General features: G+C 34.8%; 4 protein-coding genes and 1 pseudogene across 11 annotated transcripts; 3 read left to right on the top strand and 2 right to left on the bottom strand.

The window, feature by feature from the left end:
- Positions 1-96: 96 nt before the first annotated feature.
- Positions 97-8,244, bottom strand: LOC124300988 (stimulator of interferon genes protein). 6 transcript variants are annotated; one of them, XM_046755556.1, is made up of 11 exons: positions 8,128-8,244; positions 6,724-7,119; positions 5,832-5,943; positions 5,225-5,281; positions 4,884-5,074; positions 3,652-3,762; positions 3,375-3,507; positions 2,850-2,992; positions 864-1,044; positions 630-743; positions 97-446 (listed from the first exon to the last, which is right to left on the bottom strand). In XM_046755556.1, exons 2-11 carry the CDS (start codon positions 6,754-6,756, stop codon positions 352-354), a joined length of 1,170 nt encoding a protein of 389 aa, XP_046611512.1. In that variant the 5' UTR covers positions 6,757-7,119; positions 8,128-8,244; the 3' UTR covers positions 97-351. The 6 variants fall into 6 exon arrangements, with proteins under 6 accessions (XP_046611512.1, XP_046611511.1, XP_046611515.1 ...); XM_046755555.1 differs by lacking the exon at positions 8,128-8,244 and adding an exon at positions 7,577-7,760; XM_046755559.1 differs by lacking the exon at positions 8,128-8,244 and having other exon boundaries at positions 6,724-6,877; positions 6,944-7,129.
- A 2,263-nt stretch (positions 8,245-10,507) lies between these two features.
- Positions 10,508-14,197, top strand: LOC124300990 (18S rRNA aminocarboxypropyltransferase). 2 transcript variants are annotated; one of them, XM_046755563.1, is made up of 5 exons: positions 10,508-10,616; positions 12,612-12,805; positions 12,871-13,034; positions 13,421-13,808; positions 13,933-14,197. In XM_046755563.1, exons 1-5 carry the CDS (start codon positions 10,549-10,551, stop codon positions 14,028-14,030), a joined length of 912 nt encoding a protein of 303 aa, XP_046611519.1. In that variant the 5' UTR covers positions 10,508-10,548; the 3' UTR covers positions 14,031-14,197. The 2 variants fall into 2 exon arrangements, with proteins under 2 accessions (XP_046611519.1, XP_046611520.1); XM_046755564.1 differs by lacking the exon at positions 10,508-10,616 and adding an exon at positions 12,332-12,525.
- Positions 14,198-14,854: 657 nt separating this feature from the next.
- Positions 14,855-20,181, top strand: LOC124300991 (15-hydroxyprostaglandin dehydrogenase [NAD(+)]-like). 2 transcript variants are annotated; one of them, XM_046755565.1, is made up of 7 exons: positions 14,855-15,669; positions 17,205-17,348; positions 18,327-18,450; positions 18,566-18,672; positions 18,897-19,070; positions 19,171-19,325; positions 19,515-20,181. In XM_046755565.1, exons 2-7 carry the CDS (start codon positions 17,256-17,258, stop codon positions 19,627-19,629), a joined length of 768 nt encoding a protein of 255 aa, XP_046611521.1. In that variant the 5' UTR covers positions 14,855-15,669; positions 17,205-17,255; the 3' UTR covers positions 19,630-20,181. The 2 variants fall into 2 exon arrangements, with proteins under 2 accessions (XP_046611521.1, XP_046611522.1); XM_046755566.1 differs by lacking the exon at positions 14,855-15,669 and adding an exon at positions 15,681-15,814.
- Positions 20,182-20,329: 148 nt separating this feature from the next.
- On the top strand, positions 20,330-23,285 carry LOC124301212 (cytosolic non-specific dipeptidase-like; annotated as a pseudogene).
- Positions 22,826-27,922, bottom strand: LOC124300985 (uncharacterized). Its single transcript, XM_046755550.1, has 2 exons — positions 27,695-27,922; positions 22,826-27,286 (listed from the first exon to the last, which is right to left on the bottom strand). Exon 2 carries the CDS (start codon positions 27,133-27,135, stop codon positions 24,277-24,279), a length of 2,859 nt encoding a protein of 952 aa, XP_046611506.1. The 5' UTR covers positions 27,136-27,286; positions 27,695-27,922; the 3' UTR covers positions 22,826-24,276.
- Positions 27,923-27,970: the final 48 nt, after the last annotated feature.

Here is a 27,970-nt window from a genome sequence, read left to right on the forward strand (position 1 = left end):
TAGCTTGATTAGAAGCTTCTTAAAACTCGATCACGATTAGACTTAAATTTTCCCTACTTTTGTTTCAAGTAGGTATTTTAATTAAAAATTTTAAACTGCATTAAAGGAACTCTTTATAAAATGGATATACCTTACATCTGTATGTATCATGTATGTTTTTTGGCATCTTTTGTATGATCACACTTCATTTAACAGCGATATAACTGTTGGTGCGCCAATGTCAGGGCTCCTAGAAACTTTACTTTGTCATTATATTTTTCCCTTACGGCTTGTCAAAAATTCTTTCATGGTAGTATTATCGTGGGATAAAGTTCTACCATAAGACAACATTAGGTATTCTTAATTTTCTTTTTACTGGCCATAATATGAAGCTAGAGAAATCTGTTCTTCGATTTTCTCAAGCAGGATCTCCGCAATGTTCACTTTTTTGCCATCAGAATCATAATCTGTAATGAGATTCAGTTTATTTTCAATTATCTCTTTTTGGTAGTCAATGTTTTACTTGCAAGAACCTGGAGTTGTAATTAAGATTGGCCAATCACATGCAATTTATGAGTATCATCTATAGACACGTAGACGTTGCTAGATTTGAAGTGAATGGCACATTAGCCGACCAAATAAAAATTTACCTTCGTAATAAATCAATTCACACAAATCGCGGCATTCCGGTTTACTTCTAATGATGTGCCGCAGAGTTCTATAAAAAGATCCCGCAATTTCTTTCTTGTATTCCTTATAAGAGGCTACAACACAAATCAAAACATACAATTGGTATGTAGCAATGTGACAAAACAAGCACCATGTCGTTTCAGGTATTGAAAGGAACTTGTGATTCAATAGTTTTAAAGTTAGACATAACTTACACGAATCCTTGTCAGAATGTTCCAGAACTTCGTAAAACGTCAGCAAAGGAGTTGCACCTTCAGTTATCACATATACCTTACTATCGTTTCCTCTTTGTCCCCTTGGATGGATCTTGTAGACACTATTGTGATACGTGCGATGAACTACACCGGCTCGATGTTTAACAACCGATTCGAGTTTCTGGAATAGTATCAATACATGCCAGTTATATATAGTCAGAATGGTGTTGAGATATCCTTATAGTGCGAGAGCCCACATTTTTTCTTATCGCACCAAATGTAAAACTACATCGAATTGATAGTTTAGATGATTCTAAGCCCAAAAATGTGATTTTCTAAAATTTTACGTTTTTCGTTTGCTCTGAGCGCATTTTCAAAAATGTCGTAAAATTTAGCCAATTCTATCATATAAAAAAGTCTGATTTACGGAATGTATGTCAAGAATGGCACGTTGCACCTGGCCAGAAAACCAGTTCTGATAAAAAAAAATATATATATATTAGGGTGAGCAAAAAAAAATAACCTATCAAATCTATGGTCTTAAAAGGACTTAATTACTGAGAAATAAATCCTCCCGTTTGGAAAAATTTTTAGCTCAATTTTAAAAAATGTCGCTGGCCATTTGAAATTTCCCATTTAAATAACATGCAAAAAAATTTTTTTTCATTAAAAATGCTAGAACTTTCGAATCGTTTTACATTTGCATTTTTTTTTTATCGGCAAAATAAAGAAAAAAAAATCTTACAAAAAATCTGAAAAAATTTTCAAATATCCAATGTGACATATAAAAATGTTTCAGCAACCATCCATAATAAAATTACTTCCGCTTCTAATTTTTTTAACGTTTTTTTTTTCGGAAAGAGCTTGAAACCAGTAAGAGGGGAAAATCGGCCCACTCCGGCTCCAACCTTAACAATTTTGATATCTGACACAGGATTTTTCGGAATTTTAAAAAATTTTTAATTTTGGCCGGTCAATAAAATAGTTTCTTAAAATTGTAGAGAATTCAAATTGAGTGGAAAAAAAACAAAAAAAAAACGGAGTACTTTTCAAAGTGAGAAAAATCATAGAAAAAATCGCGCGCCAAATCTGAGAGATCAAGTGTAAAACCCAGGTCGAATTGGCGTGGAATGCCCCATATATAGCATTGTGTCTGAAAATCATATTTTTAAGTAAATTTAAGTTAATTGATGCGAAATAATTAATTTCCAGAAAAAAATCTATTTGCTGGACATTTTGAAAGCATTTCAAAAATGTAATAAAATTGAACGAGTTGATATTATCGCATATCGTCTGAAAACTGTTCGACATGATAAAATAAGTTGCCCAGATGTAAAATAAACCGATATCAGACAAATTGAGTATTGCACGGGCTCTATCAGAGTATTATAGGCAAGATTAAAAATGTTCAAAAACAGTATTTTGGTAATTTCGTTAGCCATACAAAATATTTGAAACAAATTTGAAGTTAATTGCTATCATACGAGTCAGCTAAGTTTTACGACATTCTTGAAAATGCGCGCACGTCAAACGCATGACACAAAATATCTGAAAACACTATTTTCAGTACTAATTTAATAAAATCTACATACATTTTCAATATCAGACATATCGTCGCAATATGATCTGGTTTTTTTTTTACATCACCCTGTGCGACCTTGCAAGATTTCTGATGATTACTACCCCCCTAGTCCTGTCTAGGATCATCTAAATTATTGATTCTACCTGGTTTTATCCTTGTTGCGATGAAACACGATTTTGGTTACAGGCTCGCCTACTATTATCACCACGAAGATAACAAAATCTCAATCAATATTGTCTGCATGTGATGAATTTTATCGAATATTTTCACGTTCTATCAGCTATGTATATTCAATAAGAGCAAGGATAGGACACCCCCATCAAATGCTACTAGTTTCTATCTTCAAAGTATCTTGTTTAGGTGTATTATTTCAAATTAAAGAAGGTTTAAGCCTTCATGAATACCTTTGCACTTTCCATCCAGTAGTAGCTAGCTTCTTCAAGATTTGGAGGAATGTGAAGCGAGGTAGGAATTAGAATGAAAAGTTTTTTCACTGGTACCTCTACTCCATTTTGACTTTCATATACCTTGATGTTCTCATATAAGCCTAATAACAAATTTAAAATTGGACAAATTATTATCAGCTTGTGAAAACCATAAAATTTCAGCGTAACAGCAACGAAGCCATGAGAAAAAAGTCTTAAAACGAATTTTTATCCTAGCCATCGATGAGATTTGGTTATTTTTAGAGCTTCATACTACATTGAGCTAAACAAAATTCAAACCGTCAAACTATAAGTGAAAGATATCGCAGTATAGATCTGTTTTAGAAATCGTAAAATATGGAAAAGGTTATTGGATTAGGCTTAGTGAATCCTGGAAATATGTCAGTGATAGTAAAAAAAAAAAAAATTGAGATAACAGGCTTACTAACAGTCTTGTCTTAAAACCATGGTACGTTAAATTCAAATTAACTACGTATTTTTGACCTTTCTTCTCATCCCCAACTGAAGGAAGAACGATGTTCAAGTATCCGTAGAAGTAGCTGTATGCCATACTGCTTCCATAATCCAAACCTTTCATTTGTGAAACTTTCAAAACTGTATCTAGTCTACTTTCGTCCTGAAATCAGGGATAAAATGTGATAGACGTTGTGAAGATATTGATTCATATGAGGTACATCTGCAGTGAAAAGACGTAAAAATATGGTTATGGAGTTTCTACCAAAAGTCGTAATTCCTTGCGCACTATTTCTCAAATACTTACAATATTAATCAGGCGGAGTATGATCATTGAAGAAAGCAATGAGCAGATGTACGGTTCTGGACCGTGGCTCCAAAGAAACATGATCGGATTTTTGACTGCCATTATCATAGCCTATAAAATTTAATGAAGAATAGAGAGAACTGTGGAAATCTTAGACAACTGTAAGTCATTTAAAAAAATCTCTGTTCTCCACCTCTTTATTCGAAGTAATTTTTCTGATATAGGGCTATTGCGCGTCAACCGGATCAGTCATCTCTCAGATATTTTTTTAATTTGGCATGTGGATTGTGTGGGAGGAGTTAGATTTTTGTGCCAGAGCGCGAATCTCACAATGCAAAATTCGATTTTTTATTAACAATAACAAATTAGACTCCCATTTAGACTCGGCGCGCCGCAATTTCATGCGCATCGACACCTTTAATGATTTTTTACTGAAAAACGAAGAAAAACACCCCTCTGGAATTAATTCACAGGTTGTAGTACAGTTCAAGGAACATGTCAGAATTTAAAAAATTTTTTTTGATCGTATCAGTCACTGTTTTAAAAATCTTTGAAAAATTAATTGTTAAATAAACAATTGATAACAGCTTTTTTTTACCATTTCGTATTTTTTTTTAAATTCTATGGAGCTTTCCGCGTAATTTGAAAAAAAAAAATATATTTTATCTAATTTTTTGCCAAAGTTACGAATTTTTGAAAAAAATGGGAGTCTAATTTGTTATTGTTAATAAAAAATCGAATTTTGCATTATGAGATTCGTGCTTTGGCACAAAAATCTAACTCCCCCTACACAATCCACATGCCAAATTAAAAAAATATCTGAGAGATGACTGATCCGGTTGATGCGGAATAGCCCTATAACGAAATGAATGGTAGATTTTCAGGTCTTACTATCATTGCAATGCTGACAATGAGATAAAAGTACACGAAAGTCGTATTTTTAAATAAAATTTAGCAGTCGATTGCTGTAACATTACTAAACTCTGATAAGATAGTAGGACATAAAATGAAATTCTATGTTCGAACAAGAACATTAAATTAGTAATAATTTGAGCATGTTGAAAGTGTGTTCAGTATAAGTAATGAACACCAAAAGCTAGCTCACAGACTCATAATTCACTCTATACTTTATACCCTTAAGTTATTTTATAAACAACGTATATTGTTCTGAATTTGAAAAGACAATTCAAACTAAGCCATGTATTATCCATTACTTTAATATTACTACGTACAATCAAACTCGAGATGCACACTGCGATGATAATTATACATAATGTGTTGTATTCCAGCGCAACTACGAAGACTTTCAAGATTTTGTCATCATATCTTGCATGGACATGACGTAACTCTTCGAAAAGATTCGTGATTCTCATCAAGAAATTGCACAATGAGATCAAAATTATGTTACTTGCAGTGCAGTAAACTTGAAAAAAAAATATACATTTGTCAAATTAGATTATATACATTGAGTAAATTTGAGTAAAAAATAAATATTGGATTATAATCTGAATCCATAAGTTACATAGAGTTACTGAAAACTTCTGATTATATCAACATTACATCTTATACTAACCACAGTATTTAATGTAATCATTTAAATCTCGGTTCCTTGATGCATAGTAAGCACATACTGAAAAAAAGGACATTACATCGCATATAATTCTAATGAAGAGTCATGTGAATTAATATGCATAATAAAATAGAATTATTCAACAGGGTGGAAAACATTTTGCTCAAATAAAATTCCCTGACTTTTCCCATAAAAAAAATGCAGAATTCCCTGACTTTTTCCTATGAAACTTAGATAATGTTGCGCAGATTTTATGACCAAAAGCTCCAGAAGTTGTGCATCTTGAATATATAAATTCGGATCTAAAAAACACACGGTGTTGCATCGTATTACACAAATAATTAGAAATTGAACAATAACATTTCCGAAAATTAACTTAACTGAATTAATCAAGCATAGTTGAAGTTTGAAAACGATTTATAAAGAAAGTATGTTTTTTCCTATGATCCATCATAATTCCCTGACTTTTCCCAATAGATGAAATTTCCTGACTATTCCCGATTTTCTTGGTCGGTCACCACCCTGTTCAATTACATATAAATGAAAGTAGACTATTTAGAAGTAATTGTTGATCAAAAGCTTAATTTAGTTTTATAAATTTCACACTTACACATCATAAGTAGAATGATTAATATAATCTGTGTAATCATGGCAGTATTACCACGATCTCCAGGTATGTTTTTAGGGTACAAAAGCCCCCCTCCTCTTAATTCCTTGACTACCTAGTGATTGAAAACACAGAAATAAACATTTTTATTGGTTTCAGACTAACTTTTTTCCAACCGTAATTTGAAAAAATATTATGTTTCACCAGACTTGTGTTTTCCAAATTTCTAGTCTACCGATCTCACTAACAAGAGAAACATATACATATACTATGAAATGGCAAAAACGTAATCAATGTGATTAAAAATATTTGCGACAAACTTAATAATCAAAGAGTTTACCAGAAATTTCAACACAATGGAATGAAAATAAAAAAAATAAAAATAAATTGAGACCCTTCTTATCTCTAGGGGAAAAAATGATAAAGTTCTTTTGTTTTTAATAACAGGTTTCAAGAGGGTGCCCTGGTCGATTTCGTCATTGACGTATATTTCTCAAAGTATCAAAGTCCATGCATCTCTAATATAAAAAAGGGACAACGGCTGTATTCTATATACTATTCTGAACAAAAACACTCCGATACATTTTCATTTGATGCAGAAATAAAGAAATGGCATGGATTCTTACGTATTTACTATTGCGATTGCAGATACGTGCAGTTCGATACTTGGAAATATATACGTCACATTGAAACTGACCAGGGCACTCCTTAAATAAGATTTCCTGTTTTTCTAATTTTCTACATCCATAAAAACACTGTGATTGCAACTAATTCTGGTTCACTTACTGCTCGCTAACCAACTCACATGCCTAAACTTACTGAAAATTTTTAAAACATTTCTATTCGAATCACCAGAATGAAAACTGGATACTTGTTAACAATAAATTCAACTTGCCTGTAGTTCGGTACAATCAATCGCACTCGCCATTTTTAGTTGTAAAAAGCAAGTGTAACAGAGCTGCTTTTTTTCGCTGGTTCATTCAGAGTAACGCTGAATATCTGTCGATTTCATTAGATGGTCAGTGCATGTCCAGAAGGTGACTGGCGTACTTTAACGGAATACTATTTGTAACTTAACCCAATCATTGCATACACAATATATATTATAATCACACCTACTGCTGGAGGTTCGTCGCGTTCGTCAGATTTACCGAGAACCGTAAGCAATCGCAAGCTCCACTCCCGGTTCTGTGCGTAGTTACACTTTGATGCAGACTTGCCGGCACGTCGCTACTACTCTGTTGCATACATATGTGTAATCAGCTTTCCATGTGTGCGTGCTTGTGACTTACTAAAAATGGCAAGTAAACATGTATAGGGTGTAAGCATAACGTACTGAACATCATCTCTGTGATCTTGACAGAAGCTAAATTTTTGTCGTAAACATCAGTCTGCATTGACGACAGCTGACTGCGAATTTTTAAAATCCGTCCGTAACGTGAATTGGACTAAACAAAAGACGTGACCAGTCTAGAATGGACATTGTTGATAATAATGTAATCTGTACACATTCGATGTGCAAGTCATAATAATCGAAAGCCATTTACTATATTCAATTCAAGTTACTCATGCGCACTCTCAACAGGTTAAGGTCGTATAGCATGTTAACTGTTCAATGGAAGAAGTTCGCAACATTCACGCCATTGAACTAAAATATGACTTCAAGACGGTTATGTTATAATTGAGTGGTTCGGGCGGCAGGCGATTTTGCTTGCAGTTTACAATGCATCTCGTACTATACTTCGTACCATACTTGTATTGAATCAACCAACACTGTTTCGCGACTGATTACACTCGCTTACGTCGTCACTATATTTATATGCTTCCAATGTAAAATTGAAATTAAACTTGAATTGTGAAATTGTAATCAAGAAGACAGAGAATTAAACGTATAAGCTGTATGTAAATTAATTAGAATCTAAATTCTACGTATATCATAGTGCATGTGACAACGGAAGTATAAAATGCATAGTAATTCTTTCAAATATACATCATAAAGTATACATATATGAATAGATATACATGAAATATAGTAATTCTGGAACGCGCACCGTGTACAAAACACGTGTAGCCACTCTGTCCCCACGCAAATGTTGAACAAAGAAATGTGCTCCCATTAGTGAAAGAGGGATGAAGTCCTCCCAACTCCATCTCTTTCGTTGCCAATTAAAAACGTGTATCTGAGAAAGACAGAATCCTCGTAATTTTCTATTTTTATCCGCGACACTCCGGGCAACGTTGGATAATACCGCCTAATTCAGTGAGATAGTCCGTGAGTGAGATAAATAATCATATATACTTGGCGTTTTCAGATGTCGTCACGGTCGTCACCATGAACACATTTCGCTACTGTTTGGCCATGTTACGATTAGTTTTTTGATTGGCTCTTCGTAAGTCCGTAGATTGGACCGTGATTCGTGTTGCCTTGACAAATAGAAATTCGTACCTCAAGCCCCGGGAAAGGAATTTAAATTAAGATTCCAATAATTGTTAGACTAGGTCAACTGAAGATATACAGGGTGTCCTAATTGAAAAGACGCATTACGTTTCCAATTAACCTAATGGTTCAATTGGAAAATTTGTTCTACAAAAGTTGTATAGTTTAGGGGGCAACATAAAGAACTTTTTTCCTGCGGTCCAGCATCATAACTGGTGATGCTATAGAGGATGGACCAGTTCTTTAAAATGGGATTCATACATTTTTGTTTCAATTAAAATATTCCTTATACGAAAATGTGCAACTTTCTCAGGAATTTTTTTTCATAATATGAATAATTTGTGAGACAGCAAAAAATCAAATTCTGCATTACACAAGGAGATTGAGTCTTCCGCGCCCCGTGTGTGTGTGTATGCATTTGTGTTGCGTCCTATCTGAACTTCTTATAACACGACACAATAACAATGTTCTGTGTCTTATCTTTTCATACTCAATCAGACTCAATCTCCTCGTGTATTGCAGAATTTGATTTTTTGTCGTATCTCACGAACTATTCATGTTATGGAAAAAAAATTCCCAAGAAAGTTGCACATTTTTGAATAAGGAATATTTTAATTGAAGAAAAATGTATGATTCCATTTTAAAAAAAACTGGTTCATCCTGTACAGCGTCACCAGCTATGATGCTGGACCGCCGCGCCGGGAAAAAAATTCTTCATGCGTCCCCCTCTGAACCATACAACTTTTGTAGGCTACATTTTCCAATTGAACCATTAGGTTAGCTGGAAACGTAATGCGTCTTTTCAATTGGGACACCCTATATACTTCAAGCAACGTAGACTACGAAGTTAGATTAAACAAACTCATAGATAACATTTTTTATTCGGAAAGAATCTAGCCGCGTTATAAGTAACATAGAATAAAATTTTATAACAAAATGAAATCATCCTACAGGTAAAAAGAAACTTGGAGCGAACTCAATTAATCGGAGTCAGAGACGAACGTGATGTTTTTATCCCACGGGAAGCAAAGAATGCCAGTCCAGTTTCTCTCCCCACTCTGGAGATTAGTAAGGGCGTCGCTCATTGTTAGGCCTTCCTTCTTTATACACACGTTCTCTCTCTTTCGCTCTCCGCTCTACTTTTCCTAGTCTGTTTCTTTCCTCTTTCTCTCTCTCTTTCTTAAAACGAAATCACGTGCAGCCAGTTTATCGTACAAAGGTGTCTAGTTACGGAGAGTAAATTCTGAGAGTTGCTCCATGGCGTATCACAAACAATAAGTTACCGCAGCGATAATTGTTGCATTGGAAATTATGAGGAAGAAAATGAAAAAAAAGTAGGAGCTGGCTGGTTAATTCTTGGGTAACACAGAGACTGTAAAGCGGTGTTACAAAGAATCTTGTATGTAAATTGAAAATAGCGGGCGCGTGTCAATTTCGGAATCGCATCCGAATGACTGCAGTTCGATTAAAATTTCTTGGGCTGACTATTGCGAAAAAAGGTGGATGAATTTTTGTATATATTCTTCGGTTAATTAATGCACACGTATTTTCTTTGGTCCAAGTGCATAGTGATATAGTGCGTGTAACTATGTGCAGATAGCATGTTTGAACTTTTCCACTTGAATGCAAGCTCTCACGAGTTACACTCACAATCAGCAATGCGTCCACTGCAGGCGAGTTCTGCTCTCGAGAGTGACTGTCGAAAATTTTACTCTCACGTGGATAGGCACCTTAAGAATGTGTGGTCAAACAAGGGAATAATCTATATGAGGAAAGCCGATGGTCTACTCCCAATTACCATTCGTACAATTGACGATCTAAATTTGTTACAATGACTGCCATCCCCCGCGACACGTTGTCATTTTCCGTCGGTGCAGTCAACCGCGATACAGTCTGTTCAGCGTGCACAGACGAAATTAATTGTAAGACTTACTCAACGTAACACGATATTTCGGTTCACACGCGAAACCGCTTACGATTAGAAGGGTGCGCATTTGCGATTTCTAACCCGATGATAGATGCCGGAATACCCTCTTTTTGTCTGCAAGATAAGCTGAACCTTGTGACCCTCAGCCCGTAACAAACAAAAGGTTTCTATACTGTTATGTTCTTTATTCGTGACTGCAGTATTTGGTCAGAAAATAGAAAATTTATGCACATGTTGCGAAAATACGAACAATAAGAAGGGACTTGCAGCCCTTGTGAGATTAACATAATCTGCAGGCGTACTGATTTTGAATTCAAGTCTCTCGCAGCTGATGGTTTTAGAATTCAGTTGAATTTATGTGCAACGAAAAACTCGAAGCACGAAGGTCCAATTTACAACGCCAAGGCCAGAAGCAAAGGGACAGGTCAGCTGGCTATATATAATATTGCATTTCATTTAAAAGTAATTAGTCTTAGGGGGCATTCCACGTCAGGAAAGACAAAAATGTCACCATGACCTCACCGATTTCGACCAAGTCTTGCACACTTATTCAGATTGCTGACAAACGGTAAATCCCAAATTTTTAGCCCCTGGAGACAAGCCTATAGCGCACGAAATCAACTATTTAGGTTTTCGGCTTAATTTCGGATTTTTAAATGAAAAAATCGTGTTTTAGCTATATTTAGTGCGAATTATCAGCTAAAAAAAAAATTCAAAATATGAAATTGATTGCAAGAATCTTTCCTGAAAATTTGTGCCAATTTGAAGCAAACATTTTTGAGAAGTTTGATTTTCCAATGTTTTCGGTTTTTCCGATTGAGCGAGTTTCCACGCAGAGATATCGGAACACTAATGGTGGGATCGTGTTCCCCGGAAAATTTGCGATCTATTTCATTTTTCGTATTTTTTTTACAGCTTATAATACGCAATAAGTATAGCTAAGACGTGATTTTTTAAATTTAAAAACTCGAAATTAGATTAAAATCTGAAAAAATCGATTCCAAGCGCTAGGCTTGTCCCCAGGGGATAAAGATTTGAGATTTACCGTTTGTCAGTAATCTAAACAAGTGTGAAAAATTGGTTGAAATCGGTGAGGTCATGGTCACATTTTTGTATTTCCTAACGTGGAATAACCCTTCAAGCCTTTTTTTCGGCTTTGTATTACATATGCTTATATATTCAACACAGTTAGATATATATATATATATATGTATATATGAAGAATTCCACACCAATTAACATACGTATAAACCTTACCATGGGCGATTGTTTTTATTTTTAGGTATAGTGTAGAACGGACAAAAAACATCTTTCACCGAGTCTCAGATTTTTTGGATCACGGGTTTGATTTTTACTGCTCTCAAAAAGACGAAAACCCAATTTTATAATAAATAGCCCCAATCGATTGGCTTCATGTTTTCCTCATGAATTCTTTGATATAAATCGAAAATTTGAGACCAAGATGGAAGTGGACCAGCTTTTAGTTTAGAAGCTACAGATGAAACAAGTATAAATAGTGAAAAATCGAATTCAATATAAATTTATATTATATACCCTACTCATCTCTGTATATACGTTTTTTCTTAATGTTCAATAATAATGATAATACACACATGCGTGCGAGCCCACGCGCATTTGTGTGTATTCAATTCAAGAGTGCTGTTTAGAGTTAGGACAATCGTAAAAAAAATTGTGAACGAAATCAAAAATGGCGATGGAAAATCATTTGTCGAGTTCGCGTGGAATACCTCATACATTCCCTAGCAATTCGATTGTAACACACTCATCGACGTTTGGGCTTCTCTAAGGGCCTGCCCGCGTATACTAAACTGTGTATCATAAATCTATAGGTACTGACGTTCTCGTGCCGTTCTCTTTCTATAAACATTCAGCCCATTTACTAAAAATTAATTGTCCATCATTGTAGGCAAAGGAAACGTATTGCATCGCGAATATCGTCTTTTTTGTTATACATTGTTGCGTAGTATATTTGATTTGCGCGCTTGGTAAATAATGTTCTGACGGTCTAATGACGTCACTACGGCCATAATCGTACTCATGTATCCACTAAACTCTGTCATTTCAGAGTGCGTTCCGATATTAGCTCACAGTGCTATCAACGATCTATTATTTCTTTTGCGTCGTCGAGTTCGTGAGTAGCTCTACCTCCGTTCTAGGGAGTTTTTAGCGCTGCCAGCTAATTTCGAAATGTACCTACAGGATATGTAGCACAGCCAAAACAAAACCGTGTCGCGATATGTCACCGTACTCACAGCTGACGATTACTGAAGACGCAACTAATCATTTATGGCTTGCGCAACTACTACACCCTGGTGGTGCAAACTCATTATTAGTGAATAATCTAACGAGGTATAAATCCTCAGAATATTCGTTGACTGAGGATATTTCTATAATTCAGTGCTGAGGATATAGATATAAGTATCTTCAGTCCACGGAATAACCGTGTCTGTATTAACCGTAAAATGTCGTCACGGAGCAAGAAATATAAAGGGAAAATCGTAGACCGCCGAAAACGACGTTCGGTTGGAAAAGAGGAGAAATATCGTCAAGAAGGCGACAGATCGGATCCGTCGGACTCTGAAGATGCTGGAGGTTAGATACGGCTACTTGATCTACGCTATTTATTGCCGTGATATACTCAATTTTAACTTTTGCAGCTGAAGAGGCTTTCAGAGTTTCATTCCCGGTGGCGATGTGGGATCTCGAACATTGCGACCCGAAGAAATGTTCCGGCCGAAAACTCTCCAGGCACGGTCTCGTAGAAACTTTGAGATTAGGAACCAGATTTCCTGGTTTGGTTGTGACCCCAGTTGGTGAGAAGGTATTTTAATCTTCTCATTATGTTCTTGTAGGTGATTACATTCTTTCAAGATCTCTTGCTTGTGTGTATGAGGTAATATGGCGAAAACCCAACACTCTATAGCTGTGTTCCATGTATGAAGCTAACACCAGCGGACTAAAAAGCATCCGTAAAAAATTACATGTCAGGAATTCCAACAAGTTAAAGTTTTTCGAGTTTCATTTTCAAATTTTATCTCAGTGAAAATAATATGAAACAATTAAAACAACAAACTTATCGATGCGCTGGAAAAATTCGACTTTGCTAAACTTCTCACTACAACTATCAGTAAAATATTATTGTCAAAATCTGTCAATCGATGTTCTGCTGCGAAATTGCATAGAGATTGAAAACTCTTTTTGTCGTAGTGTGTAAGCCCGTTGGATAAACATATTGTTGGTGAACACGGATGTGCAGTCGTTGACTGCAGCTGGGCAAGATTAGATGATACACCATTTGCAAGAATGCGAACTCCATATCCTCGGCTGCTGCCTTTTCTGGTCGCAGCTAATCCCATAAATTATGGAAAGCCATGTCAACTAAGCTGTGTCGAAGCAATTGCAGCGACATTAATTATAACTGGATTTCCCGAGGAAGCTGCTTACTATCTTGGGAAATTTTCCTGGGGTCATTCTTTCATGGAACTAAACTCGGAGCTATTAGAAAAATATGCGCTTTGCGTGGACAGTGAAGAAGTTATAAGGGTTCAAAATAAATTCCTGGCCGATGCTAGGACAGAGAAATCTCAAAGGAGTTGTAAGTTCTTGTGTTATCAAGTATATGATTTAAATTTCACATAATCCTTCTCCAAAAATAATTGAATCCAGGAGTATGCCATATTCACTTATTGTTAGCTAATATCAGTTGTTCCCAATTCCAGCTGAACCAGATCTCCCACATTATGATAGTGAATCCGAAGAGGAGACGGAAACTCCTAAATCGGTTGCAGAGCCAATTTTAGTTGCAGAAGGAAAATAATAGGTATTAAAGGGTTGCCACGTGATCTGAAAGCGGAATAAACCGGAACACGTTAGTAAATTCCATTGTTCAAACTGAGAATTTGCGATTTTTTTTCAACAAATGAATACCATGTTGCATATTATTCCAAGTTAGGTCAGCCAAGTAATTACACTTTTTATTCATTACCAGTTGTCTAATTTTATTATAAAGTGTTTAGTTCATAATTCGTGATCTTTCATTGGTGAAACCCAAGAAACTATTGTCTTTTCTCTCTTTGTTGCTCTCAGATTTGTGTTATTAGTAATTCAAATTCAATTTAATTCATTCAAAATAACCTGCCTCAATTTTTATCCACTTGAGCAATCAGCCCTTTCAAAGCAAATGACATAATATTCAATCAGCAAATTCTCATCTTTTATAGAAAAGAGTTTGCAGAATATGTTTATGGTAAAGACTGGGAAAAGACGAAAAGTTTTACACTAGGAAAATAGTGGTAAACATGGATTAATTATACATAGATCATAAAATTGTAACAAAACTAACATATACTGTACAGTTTTTTCAATATGTTATTGTATTGGGACATTTTTTATGTACAACAATCGATAGCATATAATAGTATAATAGTGCTTTATGAATATTTTTAATGTGTATGTGAAAATTTATAAATTGAACCGCCAGTATTGATCCAAGAAATTATTTTGAAAACAAAATGATATATACAACAATTAACAAATTCCGATTAATTTATATATCTAATTAAGTATATAGGATATTTATCAGGTTTTTATTGTGCAGTTCGTTCCTTTATTATAAGAATTCGACTGAGGCTATTATGTTCTTATTGTTCGATTTACGAACTTTTATTAATAATTTTTTTCTCAGTATTCTTCAGTAATAAGAAAACATGAATCAGAAAGTGAGCATCAGATGAAACGATCAAAAGAATCAATAGACAGCAAAGTCAAAAGTTTAATAATTCAGAAACTAGTCATCGGAGTTATTTCTAAATTACAATCTTCGATCGCTTTCAAACTAGACAATATTTCGGATTATAAATTTCTGTTGAGTGAATCGGAAATGATTATAATTTCGTCCAGTTCACCTTTTACCTAATTGACGGAAAAAATGTGTTTTGCAAATTTTTTATTCCAGACATGCGCGCTATTACGGCAAAACGCTAGGTCATAGTGCGCGATCTCGAAACTGGGCGAGGCCGAAGGGATTAAAATTCCAGTGTTGGGGCTTCAGACGCGAAAAGTTGAGGCATTTAAGGGTTAGAGCTCGGTCCATCCGGCGACATATACTTTTATAAGTCTATGTCCGGCGACTGCACGCCTTATTCTATACGCACGTTGAACGCGCATGTAGGTTTAGATATATAGAAGGGAAAACGCAACACGCTGCACGCAATACCGCGCGAATCAATAGTGTACATTCATACAAATATCACAGGTATATCCGCACTTTCGACCTTTCGACAACCACACCTCTCGCTTCAACCGGCAACTTTCGCCCAATACTCATTACGTATTTCTGGAGTTCTACATCTCTCCACGGATGAATAGATATTTATACAGATATAAATAGATATTTAAACAGTTATAAATAGCGCATGTACAGCTTAGTGCGAGATACGTGCTGCGTTTCACAAAAGGTAAATATAAGAAACTGTACTTGTTTTTATTTTAATAATGTACACGGCTAGTGAGTGAATAGTACCGGGAATATTACATTTTAAATCAAATACATCGGAATTTTAATATACAGATAATTGAATTCGATGTATTTAGTTAAAATTGGTACGTTATTTCTGAAGATTCCAAACGCTTCATTCAATACTGCAATTATCAACATGCCGCATTAATCTTTCATACTGTTTGCGTGTTATAATCGTATACGTGGATTGTTCTATGTGTCTTAACGATGGTCTCGTGCTTATCATCGCTTCGTATTGATTTAAACGCATTTCATAATTAAGAACTGTGTATAATATAAAATAAACCTCTCAATATGAACACACATACAGGACATGCTTGAATCTTGATCATGTCTCCCTTTGGCCGAGTGAATCATATACGCTTTGAAATATGTAATATGCATACAAGTTGGCTGCAAGATTCATGAAAAATATTGTTGGCCGTAAATACACACATAAACATTGAATGAAATATCTTTTTGTTTGCATCCGGGTTTCCTTGTTTAGTACTGGACAAAAGCCTAATAACTCAAAAATCTGCGGACTTTACAACACACGATATAATTCGGCATTCATAATTACTGAAATTGACTTATGATACATTCAATTTATAATCGGTCTGTATGTTGTACAATACTTTTGCGCTCGTCAGCGGGAGAAAATGCTAAATAATAGTAACCTTGAAAGCGAATGAATTTCATTAAAAAAATTGAGTTGTTAATTGCATGTGCTTGTTTTTTCCTCATAGTGTAGGAAAATTTTTCTCAGATTGATTGTCTCAAATAAGTTTTTTTCTGGGGTTGAATCTATATGCTTGTGTTACTGGGATGATATTTTACACCTTCGTCTAACGAACCGAGTACCAAATGTATGCACACGAGTCAATAAAGTTATTTTTTTGGATTGTAAGTCTTTGTTTGAGTGACTCACGTTTGTTTTTCCAAAAATAGCGAAAGTCGTGGTTCTCTCAAAACCCGTTTATTAATATTCGATCTCTTTAATTTTGTAAAATGGATTTCATGTAACAGAGAAGAGTAATAAAAATGATGCGGAAAGGAACGAGGTCGAAGTTAGTAACGATATCGTAAGGAATAAACGTTCGGAAAAAATTACGTTTCTTATTTTTACAATAATTTTGAAGGAACTAAGATTGTAAAATATGAGTATGTTTTGTTTTATTACGGTTTACTGAATTTCAAACAGTTCTAAAATCGCAAAATAACGGTTTATCTTCAGCATGAATCATCACAATAATGTTACTAACTTCAACATGACGAAAACTATAGATTTTCGGTAGGAAACATATCCTATATAATAATCTAAGGTGTTATTTCAACGAAAGTATTTGCAAGAACTGAATTTGAATGATTAAATTAATATTATTAGCATTCGTTCAAGTTTGCGATATTATCGCTAAAAAATCTCGTTCTATTCGGTTGCCATTTCAATTCACCAATTTACCATAAATCAAGTGATCGATATTTGCTTTACAGATATTTTTAGCGTAAAAAGAATCCCCGAAAGATAAATATATAACACTAAGGATGGAAGTTAAAGGTCGCGTGGCCCTTGTGACCGGGGCAGCTTCCGGTATCGGTAAAGCTTATGCCGAAGAGCTTCTCGATCATGGAGCCAAGGTGAGACCTTCGAAAATTGTCAATTACTGTGATAGCAATATAAATACTAAATAGTAAAACGTCACTTTCATTATGAAATCGGTACTTTTTGAAGTACAAGTGCGATTCCGCTAAACCGATGACCAAATTATAAATAAAAGCGATTGCAAGAATAACTTCAAAACTTACAATTTATCAATCATATTGTTCGAAATATGCGTGGAAGAAAAGATGCTTCCCTTTCTATCCAAACTGATAAATTTTTTTTTCATACTATTCTCTCAAGATTTCTCTGAAGTTTCTAAAATTAATCGGACAATTGCAGTTTATAAGATTACCCGACTTTTTGTACCCGATTATACAATAATTTGATTCGACTATTCGTTCTCAAAAATTCCAACAATTACACTAGCGATGAGTACAGATGACATACAAATAAAATATTCGGAGCCATCGGCGAAATTGGATAATTAAATTATTGCATTCCATTAATGAAAGTTGAGAAACTCTTAGCAACTTCTTAAAAAAACTAAGGATAATACTCTGTGTTTTAATTTATAGGTATGCTAATTTGTACAAAAAATTGTGAATACTGTGTGTACTTCTACTGTTTCGAAGCATTTTAAGTCGTTCTGGGAACCATGTTTAAAAATAGTTGAGAGAAATTTAGAGTCATTTTTGAGGTGAACATTGAAAGATTCTGGCAAATTTTTTTTTTTATCAAAACTAGCTTTGAAGTTTTCAAACTAATGATAGTAACGACGCCGAGACGCATAAGTCTAATTATGTAATTTAAAAACAATCCCATAAGTAAAAACTTAGTTAATTTCAAACTCTGGAAATTTGAAGATAGAATTTTCTAAATTCTTAGCAATATCTGTATAAAAAACATGACTATTATACACACACAAATTCAGCTGTACAGAGACTGGAAAGATTTAAGATAAGCTTATTGTTAGTCATTTTGTCAGTTCTAATTGTGCATGAACTGCCTTGTAGGTATCGATATGCGACATCAACGTCGAGGATGGCGAGAAGTTGGTTGAGAGTCTAGCTGCACGACATGGAAAAGACCGTGTAATATTTTGTTCATGTGACGTAACTGATTACCCACAATTTGAAGGCAAGTCAATATTGAAATAAATATATTTTGTAAAAAGAATGTGATTTTTTATGTGAAACATGTATTCTATTGTTTACTGTAATAGCTTACAGAATAACTCAAGCTTTGCTTTCAGAATCTTTTCGTACTACGATCGCAACTTTTGGGCGACTCGACATAGTCATAAACAATGCAGGGATTATGAACGATCGGTTTTGGGAACTGGAAGTCGACATCAATCTTGTAAGACTTTGTTTCAAAAACAAGCAAATCAATTTTAAAATTACAAACTTCCAACGTTACGGATCCCTAATTGAATTCCCAATATGTGTAAATTATAATTAAACATTGAATCTCATGTCCAGTAGTGTGAAACTAGGAGTGATAGATTTCGAGTAAAATGAAAACAATGTGGAATAATTCTACGAGCAGCTATCTACATCTCATTACTCAAATATTTTTTTCAGAATGGTGTGATCCGCGGTACGCTACTCGCTCAACGTTTTCTTGGAACAGACCGTGGTGGAAGAGGGGGCATTGTCGTCAACACAGGAAGCAACGTTGGAATCAACCCTTACGTCAGCGTCCCCATTTATTCGGCTACGAAGACAGCGATTGTTGGCCTTACGAGGGCATACGGAGTAATTTTCACATAAGTTTATTCTACATAGACTATTTGTAATTTCTGTAGTGAAAAAAATTCATAACAATTCTCATGTCATTGAATTTAATTCTTTCCAGGATCAGTATCATGTTGGACTGACCGGTATCAAAGTAATGGCGCTGTGCCCTAGTGCGACAGACACTCATTTGGTACGTGACGTTGGAAAACAGTTGTTTTCAACACGTTATGAGGATGCTTGGTGTCGAGATACAGCTGCCACAGTTCCTCAAAAGTGAGTTCACCTTTCTAAATCTGGGCCCAATTTTTTTAACAGGCCACAGTTACAGTGGATTAAAGTTATCGAAGCTCTGAAAAATATACCATGTATTCTATTAAATAATTTGTGCACGCTAATTTTGATATTACCTGTAAACAAAACAGAATTACACTAGCATCTACAACGCATGTTTTTACTTTTCAGAGCGGAACACGTTGCAAAGGCGTTAATCCACGTGATAAGCATGGGAAAAAGTGGTAGCATTTGGTATGTGGAAAATGGTCAGCCACCATATCAGCTTACGTTTGCTGATCATTAGATCAGATATTATTTGTTACTTACTAAATATCATGGTAACTCATGAAAGATAAAGATAAGCACATTCTTAAATGATAGTATACATTTCGCCATTTAAATAATATAGAAATAAGTATAAACGCTTCGCGAGGGTGACCATGTACAACTTCGAACAGGTATTCTCTTACGCTTTGTCAATAATTCTATTCTAATCTTTTTAAATTGTTTGTTAGAATTGTTAAATTTGTTGAAAATTATGTAGTCTTCGATATGGATTACTTTAGTTAAATTTTTCGGTTTCGAACATGTCCTGCATGTGAAGCATCGCTTATTTGTATACAGCTGTGAAGCCACTGCAATCACATTTTATATAAACGTACAAATTATGGTAAAATTAGCAGAAAATATGTTCAACTCTGTACTTTGATTACAGTAGGTATAAAAAATTACGCATCGCACTATCAATAGCAATACAATACATAATTACAATTTGCGTAATTTAGAGTTTGCAATAATTATCACTCATTTATAAAAAATAGTACTCTACGCCTGTACCATGAGTGGGAATCGAAAATTCTTTGCTTCTGATTAAGAATGTCTTGCTCAAATTGGCCATAGTATAAAAGATAGAGGCCTCACCGTATATCCAGCGATTATATTGCGCATACATACATACACATAATTACACATGTATAACATCATGTTTATTTTTTGTATCGCATTCTTTTGTACTTTACTATATTATAATGAAGAAAAAAAAAAAAAAAAAATACAAACAAAGAGGAGAAAAACAAAAAATAAAAAATCCAAATATAAGTCCATTGTTTAGTGATAAAAATCAGTAAAAATGTAACGTAACATTTCGAACGCCAAATTTTCAACTGCCAATTACATTACATAAAACTATATCTATCAGTTGAATGTCAAGAAACAAGTGCAGATGGTGTCAAAAACTTTTGCAATTCAACAAATCATATTATCATATAATATTATAATATATATAAAATACGAAATAATACATTGATCTATCTTACTGGCTACTGATTTTATTATACGAATTTATACTTTGTGTCCTGTTCGAGCGTTTTGCACATATATCAAGAATATGCCTATTCCATCGCAAGTTGTCAAGTGTTACAAGTACATCGACTCTCAGCAGAAAAAGTTTATTGAGGAGTTACGTGAGTTGGTCAAGATACCAAATATCAGCTCAAATTCCTCGGCTCGAAACCATGTCGACTCAGCCATAAAATGGTTACAAGCGCGATTGGTTCGAACTGGATTCTCGGTAGAACTGAAAAATACTGATAATAAGGTCTGGACGCACAGACAGCTGTGGTATTTTATTAGGTTTATCCGAAATCTCTGGTTACTACAGGAACTTAAATGGCTTATTTTTTCTGACTGCTGCAATAATTGTTGGGTTTTAAACTAAGCCCTGCCAGAACTGCTCTTCATTTCACAGACGAACATACCACCAGTGATATTAGCTACGCTGGGAAATGACCGAAGAAAAAAAACTCTTTTGTATTACTGTCATTTGGACGTGTTCAAAGTGCAATCAGATAAGTGGGGTGCAGATCCTTTCGTTTTGAGAGAGGAAAAAAATGGTAGACTTTACGGTCGAGGCACTGCAAAGATGAAGGGACCGTTACTGTGCTTTCTTCATGCCGTCGACACCTATCAAGCCTTAGGGATTAATCTCCCAATCAATATCAAGATAATTTGTGGTCAACTATTGTTATCCAATTCATATTTATTATTATTTATTTTTGCATAACTATCGTTGTTATCATTCTAGAATCTATGAACGAATGTAAGAGTCTAGGGATCGCAGAAATGCTACAAAGTTTACGAACTGGTTTTCTGACCAACATCGACTGCATGCTGATGACTGATGGTCAGTGGACAGGGAACACATATGCTTGTATTTTGTATGGCTGTCGAGGGGTGTGTTACTTCAATTTGACCATTGAGGGTCTGATCGAAGATTTGGACAGTGGAGAATATGGAGGCATTGTTCAAGAACCACTGCAGGACTTGATTTACATTGTCAATCATTTGGTGGACAAGAGTGGAACGCTCGTTATTCCAGGCCTTGACAAAGACATGGCGCAAGTCACCCCAGATGAGGAGAAAATTTATTCACAGTTGAAGTTAAACATTGATGAGTACAGGAAAGATTCGGGCATCAGGAAATTTGCCCACGATACCAGTCTTTCGCAATCGCTAATGCATGCTTGGCGATATCCCAGTTTCAATCTGCATTATGTCAATACCGTGCCACCCTGTGAATGCCCTGTTAATTTGAAAATCCCCAAGACCGCTCAAGCAAGATTTTCTATACGGTATGAAGTTGAGAATTAAAATTTTTACACATTTCAAAGGAGTATATGCGAGTACATTTCTAACAAAAGTTGGTGGATTTTGAGAATTTATTACTCAGAAAAAAATATTTAATTGGGTTGACGTTTGTTTTAATTGAAAGTATGTAGATCAAGGTTAATTCAATTGTTTTTTTCATCATAATCAATCAATAGAAAGCATGATTATTGATACTAACGTCAACCATATCGCTCGGTGACATGTTTTTTACAACTTTTTTATTAAACTACCAAAAAAAATTATGCTGATTAAAAGAAAAGTGGCATCGTCGAAAAGGCAATGAACTATATAAGTATACTGTATCGAAATTTGAAGTATATAATTTGAGCCATTTTTGAAATATCTAATCGTGGGCACCACAAAAAATTTTACCAAGCTGAATAGTTCACGTTTTTGTTAATAACGATACTCCCTATTAACTGATTGTAATAAAAATAATACATAAATAAGGCTCGATCTACATAATTTTAAATCATAGAAAACCCTAATCGAATCGAATAATTGGTTGTAGAGATTTAGATTCCCAAAATTCATCCACTTTTTCAGGCTTCTCATATATACTCCCTTAAATTTTTACATAACTTTAATGTAGCGTTATGCCTATTTGAAAAGGATCGTCCCTGACCAAACCCCAGAAAAAGTGTGTAGATTAATTTGCGATCACCTTAATAACGTGCTAAAGTTGAGAAACAGTCCTAACAGAGCAAGACTACGAATGGAAGATTCTTTGAGGCCTTGGATAGCAGATCATCGACATTGGAACTATGAAGCAGCAAAGCTCGCATCAAGACAGGTTTTAAAAACTCTCTTATATTTTTCAGTAAAAAATATTTTAATTTCTGTACATATTATTATACAAATACCATTTTAGTATCGTTTTATGGATATGTTCGAAAAAAAAAGAAAAAAAAATCTTTTTCTGTACAATGTGTGAAAATATGTTTAATATATTTAAATATATTTAATAATTGTACGTAATTATAGGTTTATAAAGATCCAGCTAATTTGGTTCGCGAAGGCAATTCTTACCGAGCATTATTGGAATTTCAACAAATCATGCCAAAAACTAATATTCTTCTGTTACCTCTGGTAAGTCGTGAAGCTAATATTCATAAGGATGAAGAATGCATTACACTCAGATGTTACATGGAAGGTACTAAGCTGATAGCAAATTATTTCTATAATTTGAGCATCTCTCAATGAAAACAACAGATTAGTAAATCAAATTGGTAATGCATAAGTATGCAATAATATTATTAATTATGAATTCATTTGAAATAACGTGTATGGTAACGAGCATCAGAAAAACAAGGTGACTGATTTTTTAGAGATTGGATAGAAAAGGCACCCAGCTATGGATTGTATAAAAAAAATGGTGTCTTGTAAATTCATATAATTGTTTTATCAATTTACTTTCGAACTTCATTAATATAATCAAGTAACGAACATGATAAAAATTACATTCATGAACTAAAAATACTTGTAAATTTTCAAACAATACAATTACTCATAATAAAATAAACAGGTTATAATGATAAAAATATTTTTGCCTACATTGTTTTAATCCATGCTACAGTTTGTTGACTGTCAAAAATGCAAATTAAAATTCATCTCATTAGAATGATGCGATGAAAGTATGTAAACTGACACTGTGTAGCAAAAAAGACATGTTTGAACAGTACATAATTGAATTTTGAATTATTATACAATTTTTCATCTGCCTTTTTTCAACTAGCCTGTTCCTGTTTCATTAAAAGGCACTAAAAAATGATGAATGATTTTTTTTGGAAAGTTTTGATTAAACATAGAAAAATGATTTTTGACAAATAGAATGTAGCACAATTGTTAAACTATTTTTATATATAACAAGATGTGTATGTTATATATTTTTCAACATTCAGTCATTATGCTTAGATTTCTCGACCATGTTTCAACGAGACTATCTTTTATGCAAACAGTATTTCACACTTCAGTCATAATGCAGAATATATTATATAATCATAAATCATATGTATCTATACATATCCGTATATGATATAATGCACACGCGCACACACGCGCACACACACACACACACACACACACAGAGTTTTTGAACTTTAAATCGTACATTATAATCAATTTTTGCACATGTACTTCATCAAAATAAACCTGCTTTATTGCTAAAGAAACAAACAATAAGGCTTGTGCCATTGGATAGTAACTATTGTACAAAATTTGAATTTCTGACATCATTGAAACGTGACAAAACATCTCATTTATGTACATGACAATCGATTAAAGTCTATATCATTCTCTCCACACCCAGCTGCGATAAAATGTGCTCTCCCAATTCGTTGGAATTCAAGTCATCGAGATCATTGCTCTCTTCAAAAATATCTTGGACAGTACCAGTGACTTCACTTTCGACAGCTTCATTGCCTATTCCCTGCTCTTCATACCCGTTAAATATCAGTTCCTGGTCATTGTCTCCCCAATTCCGATCAGTATTATTCTCTTTCATAATATGTCTGCGTAGTGTTCTCAAAGATGGTAATGGAAATTTGTAACTTAATAACTTTTCATAACATTTCAGTCCGCAACTGTTTCTAATATCGATAGCTGTGAGCAGTGCAGTCTCGGAGAACTCATGCGACGCATTATCGATAAACAGGTTTTTAAATTTGTTTTGCTTCTCGTTCGCAGCTTTTTGCTGCTTAATCGACGTCCGCATGCTGAACATTTTTTTTTTGTACGTATTAGCATTCTTCTCCGCTCTCTCCAAGAACTTTGACGCCTTCTCAAGCTTCCAGTTCAATACCTTAATCTGTTCATCCTTTTGTTTCAGATTCTGAACATATTTTTTATTTTGAGCCTCGGCGCCTATCTGTTTCATCAGTGTTTTGTTAGCTTCTTCCAGCTGATTAACTCTATTGCTAAGTTTATATATGGCCTGCTGTTTCATTTCAGATTCATTTTTGGAGTTTACCTCAGGCAATTGTGGCTTTTTACTAAGCTTTTCTTTAAATATCTGTATCTGTTTGTTTTTTACTTGTAGTTCCAATTTTAGATTCACTAATTTAGTTTCCAGTTCTTTGTAAATGATTAACTGGTTTGTTAATTTTTTTATTACTTCTTGTTGCGCATTCAATTTTTGCCGTAACTCTTTGGATAGATCACTAGGTTTATTTGAATACTTTTGTTGTACAGACTGCACATTTTCATAATCTGAATTAATATTTTCTTCAACCTTGATTTTGACACTTCCATCTTTATGAATCACTTTTTTCCTCCTTTCATTTTCATCCAATTCTATATGAAGAAATTCCCCCTTTTGCCCATGCGATAGTTCGGTACTTGAGTTCACTTGCTTAGTGTTGAATACATTTGTTTCATTGTTCATTTCATAGTCTCTCTCAACTACAAACCCTTCTTCACTTTCCATGCTATCAGAATCACCAAATTGTTCTTCGTCAGACCTTAAATCAATCAACCCATCTGGGTTTTTACCATTTTTTAACGAATTTCTTGCATTTGTTTGTCCAGCTAATAAAGACTTTGACGACGAAATATTTTTCAAATTTCTAGACAACCTTGAACCAACATCGTTATTTTTGTCAGATGTCCTATGGCCTGAAGTAGCTTCCAAGCCTGCAATAATTTCGCCAACATCATCGGCAACTCCGGTTACTCTAATGGTAAAGTTTGGGTTTGTCAAAGAACCTTCGCCGTTATTAAGTTCAAATTTGCCATTAATCACATCCGAGGGTTTCCTGTGACTGGAACTAATGATATTTCTGTCTTCCCTACCTGCTCTTTTTCTCGCCCTAGCGACCCTTAGGATTGAGCGTGTCAGTTGATCACATTTAACGGCGCTTAACGTTCTTTGCGATAAATCAGCAATAGTTTTCTCAATGGATTTCATCACTTCTTCTCGGGTTCTTTTTCGTTTCATTGCAGCTCTCATGCCCATCGAATCACTTGGCTTCGCTTTAGGGACATTAATTACGTTACAATCGTTCAGGGTTACAGATTTACTAGTGAAAGCCTGCCTTTTTAAAGGACAATCTTCCCCTTGATTCGTATTTTGCGTTTCTCTCTTTTCGCCCAATACACAGAGTTGTGTATTTGTATTACTGCTTGTGTTTTTATTTTCATCTCCACTTTCTGTACCGAATATTAACTGTAAGTTTCTTGGGATTTCTTTATCCGTGTACTTCATAATCTTATCTGATAAAGCACCCTTGCTTCTCGAGACTGTCGAATTGTTTGTGCAAACAATGTCTTTACGAACTGAGATACTAGCAACTCGCTGATCTTTCGGTGCTTTTGGGTCATCAGTTGCCTCTTCGCCATTGCAAATTTGTTTCAATCTTTCTTCAATATCGTCATAGCTGTTCTGAATCTGCTGCTTATTGTCGGTGCTTATTTGTGACTGTTTTCCAACGTCCAGGTTCTCTTGGATAAACAAGGTGTTATCAACTACGATATGACCAATTTCTTTGTTATTTTCATCAGCGACGATTATCACATTCTCGTTGTTGTTAACAAGCTTGCCTATCTCCCTGTTGTTCTCATCAGATACTATTATCACGTTCTGTTTTTTTAATCCCGGGATGTCCTTTTCCGTAACAATACGATATGCAAGATCATGATTATTTTCTTCACCAGCTGTGATATCTTGCTCAATCTCACTACCCAGTGCTATGGATTTGCACATTGTGCCATCACCCTGCGCAATTATCCTCGTCTTATTTCTTTTCATATCGCATGTCAACTCGTATTCATCATCGTCGAGGAATTCCAAAGTGTAATTATAGTCATCTAGTGTTCGCATTTTCTTCAAATTACTGAGTGACCAATCATCAATGTCTTGCTGCTCGTTTTGTAAACGTCTCTTGTTAGGAGACTTCCTCGTTGACGTTTCTGTGAATATAGATGGGATAGCGTCTCTCTTAAGTCTAAGCTTTCCTTTCTTTGTCTGCACCCACTGGTCAGCCTCAAAGTGAGCGTGACAGAGGAAAGAATTTTTCGACGGTGCCCAGTTCGCTCTGCCCACTCTTTCCTGCCACTCTTTTCTCAGCTGTGGGTCACGAGGGAAACATTTCATATTGTAACCCTTTTCGCTGCGATTGTTGCACCCGATTGCAGCGCACCCTGGCATTTTTGATTCTTCTTTTTGCAAAATTTTGTTTACCCTTCTTGAGCAACCTTCCCGATTGCCCAACTAACCAGGCAGCACTGATCACGTCATGAATCAGTCAACATTTTACTAAATATTCCTCTGCGATCATCTGCCACCTACTGACATATGCCTGGAATCGAAAATTTAATGACAATTGTGATACAAACTTTCGCAACTCAAACAAGAGATACATATCTTGCATAACATAACATTGTAGGTACAATTTACATCGAGTGGGATTATTTTATAGTTCTCAGTCAGTTCACAGACGAAATGATCCTCGATGTTTATATTAAACAAAGATTCTTATAGAGAATCTTTTTCTGACTCATCAATTTACAAATAATGAGCGTGAATTTTGAATAGGTGCAAGTATTTCCGATAGTGAAAAAAAAATTCTTCCCAATGACTATTCCCCGACTGAGTATGTGTAAGAAAAAAAAAAAAAAAATATTCGAAATAAGAAATGCGAATAGGTAGACTTAACGAGTGTGTGGTTAGCGTATTTGTAATAATACGTAGTCAAATCCGTTCGTACCTTGTATTAAGCCAGAACTACGATCGTAGTTTCGTACTGTGAGGCGTAATCAGAAGCTTGACATTAAGGTGTCGTATGAATAATATTCCCAAATCTTTTTCCCGCGATTAAATGATTCCAATATTTTGGAAGTTTTTGTTAGAGGTTAACAAATTCAATATCAAGAAAATAACAATCTATCCAGTTTGGTTCGGTTGGACTGGTTCGACTCCCTCTACTTGTGAGATGATCGCGTCCTAATAGTAGAAGTTAGTGGGATTCTAGTTTCATTTTTAG

The sequence above is a fragment of the Neodiprion virginianus genome, chromosome 3 (genome assembly GCF_021901495.1).
Source record: "Neodiprion virginianus isolate iyNeoVirg1 chromosome 3, iyNeoVirg1.1, whole genome shotgun sequence".
Taxonomy (NCBI): domain Eukaryota; kingdom Metazoa; phylum Arthropoda; class Insecta; order Hymenoptera; family Diprionidae; genus Neodiprion; species Neodiprion virginianus.

Coding starts and splice junctions, on each gene's coding strand:
- LOC124300988 (XM_046755556.1), bottom strand. CDS start 6,756: ATGGCGAGTGCGATTGATTGTACCGAACTACAG. Junction 5,944..6,723: donor TTGATTGTACCGAACTACAG/GCAAGTTGAATT, acceptor TTCAATCACTAG/GTAGTCAAGGAATTAAGAGG. Junction 447..629: donor TGAATTGATTTATTACGAAG/GTAAATTTTTAT, acceptor ATCTCATTACAG/ATTATGATTCTGATGGCAAA.
- LOC124300990 (XM_046755563.1), top strand. CDS start 10,549: ATGTGCAACGAAAAACTCGAAGCACGAAGGTCCAATTTACAACGCCAA. Junction 10,617..12,611: donor GGCCAGAAGCAAAGGGACAG/GTCAGCTGGCTA, acceptor TCTATAATTCAG/TGCTGAGGATATAGATATAA. Junction 13,035..13,420: donor TGACCCCAGTTGGTGAGAAG/GTATTTTAATCT, acceptor TTTTTGTCGTAG/TGTGTAAGCCCGTTGGATAA.
- LOC124300991 (XM_046755565.1), top strand. CDS start 17,256: ATGGAAGTTAAAGGTCGCGTGGCCCTTGTGACCGGGGCAGCTTCCGGT. Junction 18,673..18,896: donor TGGAAGTCGACATCAATCTT/GTAAGACTTTGT, acceptor TATTTTTTTCAG/AATGGTGTGATCCGCGGTAC. Junction 19,071..19,170: donor GCCTTACGAGGGCATACGGA/GTAATTTTCACA, acceptor AATTCTTTCCAG/GATCAGTATCATGTTGGACT.
- LOC124300985 (XM_046755550.1), bottom strand. CDS start 27,135: ATGCCAGGGTGCGCTGCAATCGGGTGCAACAATCGCAGCGAAAAGGGT.